We start from the raw sequence: 12,005 nt of genomic DNA on the forward strand, positions 1-12,005 counted from the left end.
ATACATGTATATGTGTATATACATGTATATATGTACATTATAGTATATGTGTATGTAATAATAATAATAATAATAATAATAATAATAATAATAATAATAATAATAGTAATATATGTTATAGTAATACAATATAATATATGCATCTTATACATTTGTGAACATAAGACTAGCTAATCCTCCCTTTCTATATGGGTTTAGTAGTCCCCTCCTAATGAGGTATTTTTGGTGGACCCGGTATTAGCAATCCCATCTAAGACTAGAATTAAATGAAACAAACATGGTACTAAATTTAGTCCAAGCCAGTCCAAGTCAAGCCTGTGTACCAAACGACCATGTTTAAGTCTTTACTCGATGGGGGGTGGGGGGCCGGGATTCACTCTCCACTAATAGAGAAAAACACTTTAGCTGGGCGGGTCCCTTTTGCTGATGTGGCGAGAGCCAAGGTAGGAGTGGGAGTGTAATTTGGCGTCCTAAATTAGACAAGGTCTTGGGTGAGATGGTTGAACCACGTCACCCGTCTGGTCACCCTCACAAAAATACAATATTTTTTTGTGGGAGGGCTCGGACGGGTGATGACGGTCTCACTCATCAAGACTTTCCTCTACACTTCCCTATTTAGCTAGAATAAAAGAGTAGAAGCCAGTGTAGTAGTAATTGTGTCATATAGAATAATGCACGAGATGAAAGAGTTGTTTACAAAGAGAACCTAATTACAAGCTACAAAATACAAGTAAGTCTACTGTGGGAACCTAATTAAACTAAAACCCTAGGTCAATTAATTAGGCCAATCAATTTGGGAATTATTTGACCTAATTAGGAGTTACCTAACCTAATTGGGAATTACCTAATCAAATTGGGAGTTACTTGATCCCCAATTTAATTAGGGATTCGGTTCATCCATAATCCCTAAATGCACCAACCCCACCAACCACACCAACTACACCAACCCCACCTACCTCTCCAAAGGCCACTATAAATACCTGGTTACACACAAGGATGAGGTACGTCTAAATTCCTACTCAAACTCTGCATAAATTATTTTCTCAGAGACCCTAGCCACCTCCTCTCTTTCTCTCTCTCACACAAGGCTCCGGCCACCACACACGGCTCCGGCCACCCGATTTTCCTTGAATTCCCTTACCTAACTTAGGCATCGGAGGGCCTTTGGCCAACACCCCCCGGGTGTGGTCCTTTTACTCCGATCTGTTTTACAGGGAGAAAGAGAGGCGGAGAAGACGAAGGAATCTTGGGCGAATATTCTCCCGTGAGATTATTTGCACAAACAAATTGGTGCTTTCATTGAGAGCACGAGATATATTCAAAGCGTGCTCTAAATCCATCTTTCACACATTTTTTCTGACAACCATGGTTGATACAAGACGTACGAAGAGTAACGCCACCACGATGGGCCCATCTCATGGTTTCGTGGTGGAAACCTCAATGCAACAGCACGGAATCGTGGCTGCCAATGCCTTGCAGTTTTCCTCTAGTGCTTTGCAGCCGCCTTCAGCTGCTGGAATTGCAAAACAGCCGCCACAAGACCCTGGGACCTCCACAGCCTTGCAGTTGCCAGCGCCGATTACCGGAGCTACTCTGCCTCGCTGTCCTGCCGTCGGATCACAGCAGCAACCACACCACTCAACTACCGGATTTGCTGCTCAGCCCCATGGCTACTCCGACGTCATCCCAGTCTTAGAGTAGATACATTCTCTTCCTCCTCTGCGATCACACTCGACATATGCGCCTGTGTACGCGCCTAATGGAGCCCTAGCCCATTTGCCATTGGGCTCGATGCACAGCACTCTACTTGACCCGCGTAGTCAGGTGGACCTTAACTCACGGGTCGATCAACTCACACAGAAGGTCGATGATTAGAACAACCTGATTGGCCAGCTACTCAGGCAGATCAACTTGAATCAAGGCCCTAACCTTGGACCCCGTGACGAGGAGATGAGGGCACACCAGCATGTCGGCGAGCAGTTCGAGAGGTCCCAAGCTGGTCAGACAAGGGCAAACCGGCAGAGGAGAGATCGAGATCGAGTAGATGAGACGCAGACAGCCGCGAGCCGTACTCTGAGCCGTTCGGGGCTAGAACCAAGGACCAATGTGCTCGAGAGGCTAGGCCCACAGACTAATGCCCACGCCCGCTTAGGCCCACAATCCAATGTCCACGCCCGCTTGGGCCCACAAGGAGCTCGAGTTCGTGAGCAGTCGCGTGACGAACGCAACGACCGACGCCCACCAACCCGCTCGAGGGCCAACACGCGACGGCAAGCTGTAGAGGGATCATTCCAAGCCCAATCTCCTGATCTGCCCCACGGGCAGGGCACCCAAGGGGATCGACCCTTGGGAACCGAGGAAGGAGTTAGCCAGTCATGCTCGAGACACCAAAGACGTCGACCTGAGCGACCCTCCTTGCGGGTAGAAGATGATGATCGACGCCCACCAACCTGCTCGAGGACCAACACGCGGCGACAAGATGTAGAGGAATCCTCATAAGCTCAATCTCCTAATCTGCCCCACGGGCAAAACACCCAAGGGGATCGACCCTTGGGAACTGAGGAAGAAGTTAGCCGGTCGCGCTCGAGGCACCGAAGACGCCGGCCCGAGACTCCAGTCCTGCGAGCAGAGGACGTCGAGAAGCTAGTAAATGACCGACTCCAAGCTCTCCAACTTAAAGGAAGCGCGGAGGAGGCCCTGCATAAGGAAATTGATCGAGTTGACTGCTCGCCCTTTACCGACAAAGTGGAACGAGCTCCTCCACCGAAGCGGTTCATAACGCCATCCATCACTCCATTCAAGGGGAACTCTGACCCTGAGAGCCATTTGAGGCACTTCAAGAGCGCCATGATCCTGTACAAGACAGACGATGCCCTGATGTGCAAAGTGTTCATGATGACCCTGCGAGAAGCAGCTCAAGACTGGTTCCACACTCTACCGTCCGCGTCGATAGGAAACTTCAAGGAGTTGGCCTTCATCTTCACAAAGGAGTACACCTCCTACAAGACGGTCAGAAAGCATGCAGACCATCTGTTCAACCTGCGCAATAAGCCAGACGAGTCTCTACGAGACTACCTGAAACGGTTTAAGGCTGAAAAGGCTAACATCATAGGATGCAATGACCAAGTTGCATCCTCAGCTTTCAAGAAGGGATTGCCAACCGAGCACGAGCTATACCGGGAACTGGCCATAACACCAAGTCAAACCTTGGCAGAAGTGTTCGCGACGGCAGAACGCTACGCACTTTGGGACGATGATCGAATCACCGCAAAGAAAGCTAGCAAGCAAGTTGATCACCCGACGAAGCAGGCAAGCCAAAAGAGCAACTAGTTCGAGCAAAAAGCCCGAGATAAGCGCAGATCGCGGCCCCGAGAGGGAAGCTCAGAAATTGGGACCTTCACTAAGTGCGCTATCCCAATTCATCAGATCCTGACTCAAGTGAAGGACAAGCCGTGGGTGAGGAGACCGCCACCCATGAAAGGAGACCCCTCTAATAGGGACACTAATAAATACTGCGCATTCCACGGGGAGCACGGTCATTACACCAACAATTGCAATGCCTGGAAAAGGCATCTGGAGGAGTTGGTCAGAGAAGGTCATTGCACAGAATTCGTCGCAAAGAAGGCCATTCAACAGATCGAGGATCGTGATGCGGCTGCCAAGGAACCTCCCCAAAAGGTCATTCGAATCAACATCATTCTAGCTGACTCTCAGGAGTCCAGACTGACCACCAAGGAGCGCAAGAGGAAGATCGCGCAGGCGACTTATGTCTCCCAAATCACAACAGGAGTACCAGTTATCGTAGATACACCCATCATTGGTTTCCAGAAGAAAGACTTGATCGGGCTTGACCTGCCGCATAATGAATCCCTAGTCATCTGCATTCAGATTGAACAAGCTGTGATCGAGCGAGTTCATGTGGATGAGGGAAGCGCAGCCAACATCCTGCAACTATCTGTCATCCAGCAGATGGGATTGGAGCCCAAGATAAGCAAACTTGCAAGGTCGCTGACTGGCTTCAATGGGGCTACATCAATCACTGTTGGACAGATCGACCTTGACGTCCACTCGCCCCCAGTAGTCTGCTCACAAACCTTCATGGTCATCGACGAGATCTCCCCGTACAACGGAATCCTGGGCCGACCGTGGATCAGCAAGATCGAGGCTATCACATCTGCTCTACACCAGAAGATTCGCTACCCCATCCCTGGAGGCGGAATCGGGCAGATCGATAGTGACCAAGCCATGGCAAGAAGATGCACAGCTCACGGACTCAAGAAGAGCAAGCAGATGCAGTTCACACCAGCAATGCAAGCTGCCAACGAGGCACGAAGCGCTCCCAACAGACAAGCAAGCTCGAGCCAGAAGTTACCTCACAATAGCAATTAATGAGCCAGGATCAAGGCGAGGGAATCCGCCCGGAAGACTCCCCTGAAAAGGGTTGGAAGTCTGAGGATGACGTTGAGTTAGTACCCCTTGATCTTGGCCAGCCAGACAAAGAAGCGCAGATCGGCTCGCGCCAGAATCCAAACAAGAAGGATCGAGAGGAGGGAATCCGCCCGGAAGGCTCCCTTGAAGAAGGTTGGAAGCCTGAGGAAGACGTTGAGTTAGTACCCCTCGATCCTAACCAGCCAGACAAGAAAGCGCGGATCGGCTCGCGCCTAAGCCCAGACGAGAAGGTGGAGCTTACCACCTTCCTCCAAAACAACAAAGACATGTTCGCGTGGTCACCATCTGACATGCCCGGCATCGACCCAAACATCATCTGCCACCGCCTCCATGTCAACCCTGCCAATAAGCCCGTGGTGCAGAAGAGACGCAACTTCGCTCCCGAGCGAGTCGCGATCATTGAAGCTGAGATCGACAAGCTTCTAGCCGCTGGATTTATTGAAGATGTCTCCTACTCAGAATGGCTGGCCAACGTTGTTCTGGTGGCAAAACAAGAAAAGGGAAAATGGAGGGTGTGCGTCGATTACACCGACCTCAACAAGGCATGCCCTAAAGACAACTTCCCATTGCCGAGGATCGACCAGCTCGTGGATTCGACTTCCGGCAACCAGCTGCTCAGCTTCATGGATGCCTACTTCGGCTATAATCAAATTATGATGTACGACGATGACAAAGCGAAGACCTCTTTCATCATCGAGAGAGGGACCTACTGTTACAAGGTCATGCCCTTTGGGTTGAAGAACGCTGGAGCAACCTATCAAAGGCTCGTGAATAAGATTTTCAAGGAGCAGATCGGTAGAACCATGGAAGTCTACGTGGATGATATGCTGGTCAAAGCCCCCAAGCGTGGAGACCACCTCAAAAACCTCACCGAGACATTCGGCCTGCTCCGCCAATACCGCATGAAGCTGAATCCAAGTAAATGCACGTTCGGTGTATCATCCGGCCGATTCTTAGGGTACTCAGTCACACAACGAGGTATAGAGGCACATCCACGCCAAATTAAAGCTATTCTCGAGATGAAGTCACCTTCCACAGTGAAAGAAATACAAAGTCTGACGGGCAGAGCAGCAGCCCTCAACCGATTCCTCTCGAAGTCTACCGACAAGTGCAGACCATTCTTCAAAGCTTTGAAGAAGGGGCAACAAGACAAGTGGGACGAGGAGTGCGAAGTAGCTTTCCAGAGTCTAAAGACCTACCTTACTTCACCTCCCCTGCTCTCGAAGCCAGTTCCTGGTGAAGACTTGTTCGTGTACCTGGCAGTGTCCAACTCGGCCGTCAGCTCAACTCTCATCCGAGAAGAACTTGGGGCCCAACATCCGATATTCTATACGTCAAAAGCTCTCCTCGATGCAGAGACTCGCTACCCAAAATTGGAGAAGCTCATTTTGGCCCTTGTCGTTTCTGCGAGAAAGCTACGACCTTATTACGAAGCTCACCGAGTCATCGTTATGACTGACTTTCCTTTGAGATCAATCATCCACAGCCCTGATGCTTCTCAGCGGCTCATGAAGTGGGCAATAGAGCTAAGCCAATACGACCTCCTCTACCGACCAAAGACTGCATAAAAGCCCAGCCTTAGTAGACTTTGTTGCAGAGTTCACACCATCAGCCGAAGAAGAGAAGCTGGTCAGCAAAAAGAAGGAAAGTTCGAGAGCAAACAAGACCTCCGCGGAACCTGACCAACCCAGAGACATGTGGCAGCTACGCGTAGATGGAGCATCAAACCAGAAAGGAGCTGGAGCAGGCGTCGTCATCATCACCCCTGATGGAACCCTGTTAGAGCAAGCTATCACACTTGGCTTCCCGGCTTCAAATAACGAGGCAGAGCACGAGGCATTGCTCTCTGGCTTGCGCTTGGCAAAGGAGCTATCAATCAAGAAGCTGGCCATCTACTCGGATTCCCAGCTGATCACAAGTCAAGCCTTAGGAGAATACATGGCGAAGCACCCAAGGATGATCTTGTACCTTGACAAAGTCCAAGAGCTGTTGAAGGCATTTCCCACCTTCACCATCCAGCAAGTGCCCCGAGCAGAGAACGCACACGCAGATGCACTGGCCAGCTTAGGATCAGCACTGGATACCCAGTTCAGACGCTCTATCCCAGTCGAACACCTTGACCAGCCTAGCATAGAAGAGGCAGAACAACCGGACCTAATGCAGATCGACGAGGATCCTAGCTGGCAAGAACCCATCATTGACTACCTAGTGAATGAAAACTTCCCCGATGACAAGTCCGAGGCCAGGAAAATCAAGCAGAAGGCTGCAAGATATTACATGAAAGGCGACACGCTTATCCGCAGATCATACTACGGGCCTCATCTCACTTGCATCAAGTACCCGCAAACGCTCGAGGTTCTCTGCAAAATACACGACGGCGATTGCGGAAATCACGCTGGAGGCAGGTCGCTTGCTCAGAAGGCTCTTAGAATCGGCTATTTCTGGCCTACCATGCACAAAGACTCTACGGAGTATGCTCGAAGATGTGATCGATGCCAACGATACAAGCCGATCCTTGGCTTGCCAGCTGAGGAATACCATCCACAGAACAGTCCATGGCCGTTCATGCAGTGGGCCATTGACTTGGTGGGACCTATGCCGACAGCACCTGCCAATAAGGAGATAATGATCGTTGCCACTGATTACTTCACCAAATGGATCGAGGCCGAGGCTTTATCTTCTACCAAGGAAGCTGACGTTGAACGATTCATCTGGAAGAACATCATTTGCAGATTCGAGCATTATGTCCCACAAACATATACACACAGGCGACAAGCCTTACCTCTATTGCAGACAAGCTGCTCCCCGGAGCACAAACTCAATGGAGTCTTTTTCAAGCGCTATGTCCCCGACATACGCACACAGGCGACAAGCCTTACCTCCATTACAGACAAGCTGCTCCCCGGAGCACAAACTCAATGGAGTCTTTTTCAAGCGCTATGTCCCCGACATACGCACACAGGCGACAAGCCTTAGCTCCATTGCAGACAAGCTGCTCCCCGGAGCACAAACTCAATGGAGTCTTTTTCAAGCGCTATGTCCCCGACATACGCACACAGGCGACAAGCCTTACCTCCATTGCAGACAAGCTGCTCCCCGGAGCACAAACTCAACGGAGTCTTTTTCAAGCGCTATGTTCCCGATATACGCACACAGGCGACAAGCCTTACCTCCATTGCAGACAAGCTGCTCCCCGGAGCACAAACTCAAAGGAGTCTTTTTCAAGCGTTATGTCCCCGACATACGCACACAGGCGACAAGCCTTACCTCCATTGCAGACAAGCTGCTCCCCGGAGCACAAACTCAACGGAGTCTTTTTTCAAGTGCTATGTCCCTGACATACGCACACAGGCGACAAGCCTTACCTCCATTGCAGACAAGCTGCTCCCCGGAGCACAAACTCAATGGAGTCTTTTTCAAGCGCTATGTCCCCGACATACGCACACAGGCGACAAGCCTTAGCTCCATTGCAGACAAGCTGCTCCCCGGAGCACAAACTCAATGGAGTCTTTTTCAAGCGCTATGTCTTCCAAGTGCTATGTCTCCGGACACACACTTACAAGATACAATGAGAATTGAAGTTCGAAAAACAACTGAAAATTCCATAACAAAGCGGCCAATCAGCCAAGTTCAACAAGAAGTAAGATGGTCAAACAAGAGACCACTTATTGAAAGAAAATAACAAAGTTCAAAAATAGCAAAAATGAACTACAACTACTAGGGAACTTCAGCAGGTGACCCTTAGCCGATCACATCCTCAACTGCACTGGCAACAGCCTCATTCTGCCCAACCGGCACAACTTGCTCAACCGCCTCGGCTGCCTGCTCCTTCGCATCCGCCTTAGCCTCATCAGCTGACCCACCTTGGCGTTTGTCTTCCTCAATTGCAGCTTCATCTGCTATCTGCTCTTCAACTGCTTCTGCATCCACAACATCCACCTGCTCACTCTGAGCGGGGGGCAGGTCAAGACCAGACTGCTCACCGTCATCATCTTCGAGAGGGTAGCAAGGAGAAGCACCATTCTGGCAATCCAGGTATCCCAGCTTGTACGCATTAGCAGTCATCTCTTCCTTGGATGCCTCAGTGGCTTCCATATGGGTATCAAACTTGACCAGCAGTTTGTCACGATCCTTGGCCAAAGCAGCATGCTTACGTTCGAGGCAGAAGTAGGCTTCCTTGCGTTCGAGCAAGGCAGCCATAAGAGACTTGAGTTCACCATCCTTTTGGCCAACAGAACTCTTGAGCACGGACATACTCTCCTTCATCTCGAAAATCCTCGCATCGTGGCGAATCCGCTCGTTCGAGAGCTTGTCAGTCAGGTCAGCATTCTTCTTCACCAGCTCGTCGAGCAGGGCAGAAGAGGGGGCAACATCACGCGAGTTCCGCATGGCCCCAACAGCAAAAACCATTCCTTTTTGAAGGTGATACATGGCAGCTTCTTCTTGCTTATCCAAGGGAAGGCTCGAGAAAGCACAAATGTCACCAGCTCGATACACGTGATCAACTAGCTTAGCGCAAGCAAATGGACTTGACAGAAAGCCTGTTTTCAGCAGATCAGACACGGGCTCGCCCCCAGCAGAGCTACCACCAGTTCCCGGACCGACAGTTCGTGCAATTGGAGGACTCTTCGCTCGAGCAGACGACTCTTTAGCTCTTTTGGCTGCAACTTGCAACATTGAGTCAGCCCTGTGCTTGACTGTTCGTGGCCCCGCAGATGAGTCGTGGTTGCTAGGCAGAGGTACAATCCTCTCAGCTTGATTCCCAGATCGGCATGGATGACCCAATCCTTGCTTCCCAGCGGCTTCTTTGCATGGTAGATCATGGGTCTTAGGCAGTACGGGCAAAGACTTGAGCAGAACTTCTCGAACCTCCTGCATGCCGTTTGCCTTCTTGCTGTTCGAGCTGACGAAGCGTTTGATCCATGCAGACGAGGCAGGAGCAACTCCCATATGGGCCTTCTGAGCAGGCGAGACCTCCCTTGTAGAAGACTTGTTCGTGGCAAGAGAAGATCTCGGCTGCCTTCGCTGTGGAGACGTATCCACTGATCGTGAAACTACAGCTTCATCTCGAGCAGAGCTACTGCACGCTTTCCCACCATCGGGGGACTCAATCGATGCCTCCTCCCGCATAACTGGCAAGTCACTTAGCTCTAAGAAGCGCGACTTCCACCTTTCAATATCTTCAGCAGGGGGCAGGCCACCGACTTCCTTCCGATGTTCGCTCAGCAGCCAGCGCCATTCACGAAACTTGGCGGGGATGCTCAAAGCTTGTCGAACCTTCGTCATATCCGGGTCGAGAACGAGCTTCTTTCGGATGGCATCATCTGCAAGCATGAGACAAAAGTTAGTCAAACACAACAAAGAATTCCATGGCAACAATAGCAGATCAGAGGAATGCAACTTACCATCGCAGTAGGTAAGAGGAACGAGCGGATCGTCGCCAACCTCCTCTTCCTATCTGCCGCTGACTTTCAGCACGTTCGTGCTCCGCACATGATCGCCTTGACTCATACTGATCCTAGTTCGTGGCACAAAAATAAGAAGGAATTGAAGCAATTTGGATCATCCACAAAAAAGATGACCTAAACTGCCACCTGCTCCAGCAGCAGATCGCGCACCTCCAGCCCAGTTACAGCTGGACAGCCCGAGTAAAAAGCCTCCTCAACTCGGGAGCCCAAGTCCACGAAGGAAGCCCAGTTACAGCTGGACAGCCCAACGGATAATTTACATCTCCTACATGCCACCACGCGCCATGCAGAAGCTGGGGGGCATTTGTGGGAACCTAATTAAACTAAAACCCTAGGTCAATTAATTAGGCCAATCAATTTGGGAATTATTTGACCTAATTAGGAGTTACCTAACCTAATTGGGAATTACCTAATCAAATTGGGAGTTACTTGATCCCCAATTTAATTAGGGATTCGGTTCATCCATAATCCCTAAATGCACCAACCCCACCAACCACACCAACTACACCAACCCCACCTACCTCTCCAAAGGCCACTATAAATACCTGGTTACACACAAGGATGAGGTACGTCTAAATTCCTACTCAAACTCTGCATAAATTATTTTCTCAGAGACCCTAGCCACCTCCTCTCTTTCTCTCTCTCACACAAGGCTCCGGCCACCACACACGGCTCCGGCCACCCGGTTTTCCTTGAATTCCCTTACCTAACTTAGGCATCGGAGGGCCTTTGGCCAACACCCCCCGGGTGTGGTCCTTTTACTCCGATCTGTTTTGCAGGGAGAAAGAGAGGCGGAGAAGACGAAGGAATCTTGGGCGAATATTCTCCCGTGAGATTATTTGCACAAACATCTACCACATGAGAAACTGATCACCATGATCAGCTTACACACATAAGATGTACCAAGAGTTGGTAGAGGAAGTATCGTTTATAATTTTCAATGGAAAGTTTGAATATCACCAATGTCAAATAATTGTTTGACCCAAAAAAAAGAAAAGGAAAAGGAAAAAGGAAAAGGACTAAAGTAGCTTCAACCTTTGGGACTCTGTGTGACTGTGCATGTACTATGTTCCTTCCTTAATAGCAAAGACCTCTTCAGTCGTTGGTTCGTCAACAACACTCACTCATTGAGGCAGGCAGGTGACTCTGGTGAGTACTTTTTTTTATGTTCTTTTTCTTTTTCTTTTTGTATGTTTCCTTTTTCATGTTGGCTTATCATTTCTTCAGCTTCAGCTTCCTCTTTTCAATTCATTTGTATGTATCATTGTAACTCAGATGATCTTTGTCTTTGGTATCTCAACTGGTTGCTTGACTTGTGTGTTTTGATCACAGAAAGAGGGACACCATGTCAATTTTTCTTGAAGTTTTGAAATGCCTCTTTTGTATTGAAGATGAGCGTGAGAATTATGATTATAATCAGATTCCCAGACAAACTTATGATTCTAAAATTTCCTATAGAAACCGCTCCCCACCCTTGACTTCTACTAATCAATCTCCAGCCTTCTATAACTATAAAGCCCCATCACCTCCATCTCAACCAGTCAAATCTCCCTTTAGTTCATCTTCATCATCCCCTAAGCCTCCGACATCTTCATCGAAACCGCTGCAATCTTCTTATATCAGTACATCTTCTCCATCTCCTAAATTCCCAACATCTTCTTCTTCTTCAACATTCCCTAAGCCCCCAACATCTTCATCTAAGCTGCCTCAATCAACTTTTGTTAATCCATCTTCTTCCAATGCATCTCCATTTATTCTTGAATTCCCAACATCTGTATCTAAACTACAACAATCTTCTTCTGTTGATCAGCGTTCAGCATTGCCTAAACCCCCGACATCTTCATCTAAGCTGCCCCAATCCACTCTTGTTAGTCCATCTTCACCATCCCTTCAACTCCGAACACCTTCATCTAGACCATCTCCTCCTATACTGTCTACATCCTCCTTTAAACCACCTCAGGCTTCATCAAAATCACATTCATCATCGCCAAATCCTCCAACATCTTCAAAACCATCACCATCCTCGGGACGGCCAGCGTCTTCCACTACACTCCCTCCAATCTTTAAGCAAGTTCTATCCCCAGCCTC

General features: G+C 49.3%; 3 protein-coding genes across 3 annotated transcripts; all 3 read left to right on the forward strand.

The window, feature by feature from the left end:
- Positions 1-2,847: 2,847 nt before the first annotated feature.
- Positions 2,848-4,389, forward strand: LOC109946393. Its single transcript, XM_020553938.1, has 2 exons — positions 2,848-3,309; positions 3,427-4,389. Exons 1-2 carry the CDS (start codon positions 2,848-2,850, stop codon positions 4,387-4,389), a joined length of 1,425 nt encoding a protein of 474 aa, XP_020409527.1.
- Positions 4,389-8,028, forward strand: LOC109946394. The gene is made up of 4 exons (XM_020553939.1): positions 4,389-5,107; positions 5,213-5,367; positions 6,047-7,194; positions 7,984-8,028. Exons 1-4 carry the CDS (start codon positions 4,389-4,391, stop codon positions 8,026-8,028), a joined length of 2,067 nt encoding a protein of 688 aa, XP_020409528.1.
- A 3,234-nt stretch (positions 8,029-11,262) lies between these two features.
- On the forward strand, positions 11,263-11,988 carry LOC109946395 (putative protein TPRXL; the record flags this gene model as incomplete). Its single annotated transcript, XM_020553940.1, has 1 exon — positions 11,263-11,988. A coding segment is annotated over exon 1 (726 nt), but the record flags the coding sequence as incomplete, so codon positions are not given.
- Between the last annotated feature and the right edge of the window lie 17 nt (positions 11,989-12,005).

The sequence above is a fragment of the Prunus persica genome, unplaced genomic scaffold, assembly GCF_000346465.2.
Source record: "Prunus persica cultivar Lovell unplaced genomic scaffold, Prunus_persica_NCBIv2 scaffold_55, whole genome shotgun sequence".
NCBI classification, from domain to species: Eukaryota; Viridiplantae; Streptophyta; class Magnoliopsida; order Rosales; family Rosaceae; genus Prunus; species Prunus persica.

Bases quoted from the DNA above. Each gene is read 5' to 3' on its own strand.
- LOC109946393 (XM_020553938.1), top strand. From the start codon at position 2,848: ATGATCCTGTACAAGACAGACGATGCCCTGATGTGCAAAGTGTTCATG. The intron at 3,310-3,426 runs GCAAGCCAAAAG...CCAATTCATCAG, and splicing joins TTGATCACCCGACGAAGCAG to ATCCTGACTCAAGTGAAGGA.
- LOC109946394 (XM_020553939.1), top strand. From the start codon at position 4,389: ATGAGCCAGGATCAAGGCGAGGGAATCCGCCCGGAAGACTCCCCTGAA. The intron at 5,368-6,046 runs GTAAATGCACGT...ACTTTGTTGCAG, and splicing joins CCGCATGAAGCTGAATCCAA to AGTTCACACCATCAGCCGAA. The intron at 7,195-7,983 runs GTCCCACAAACA...ATGTCTTCCAAG, and splicing joins TTTGCAGATTCGAGCATTAT to TGCTATGTCTCCGGACACAC.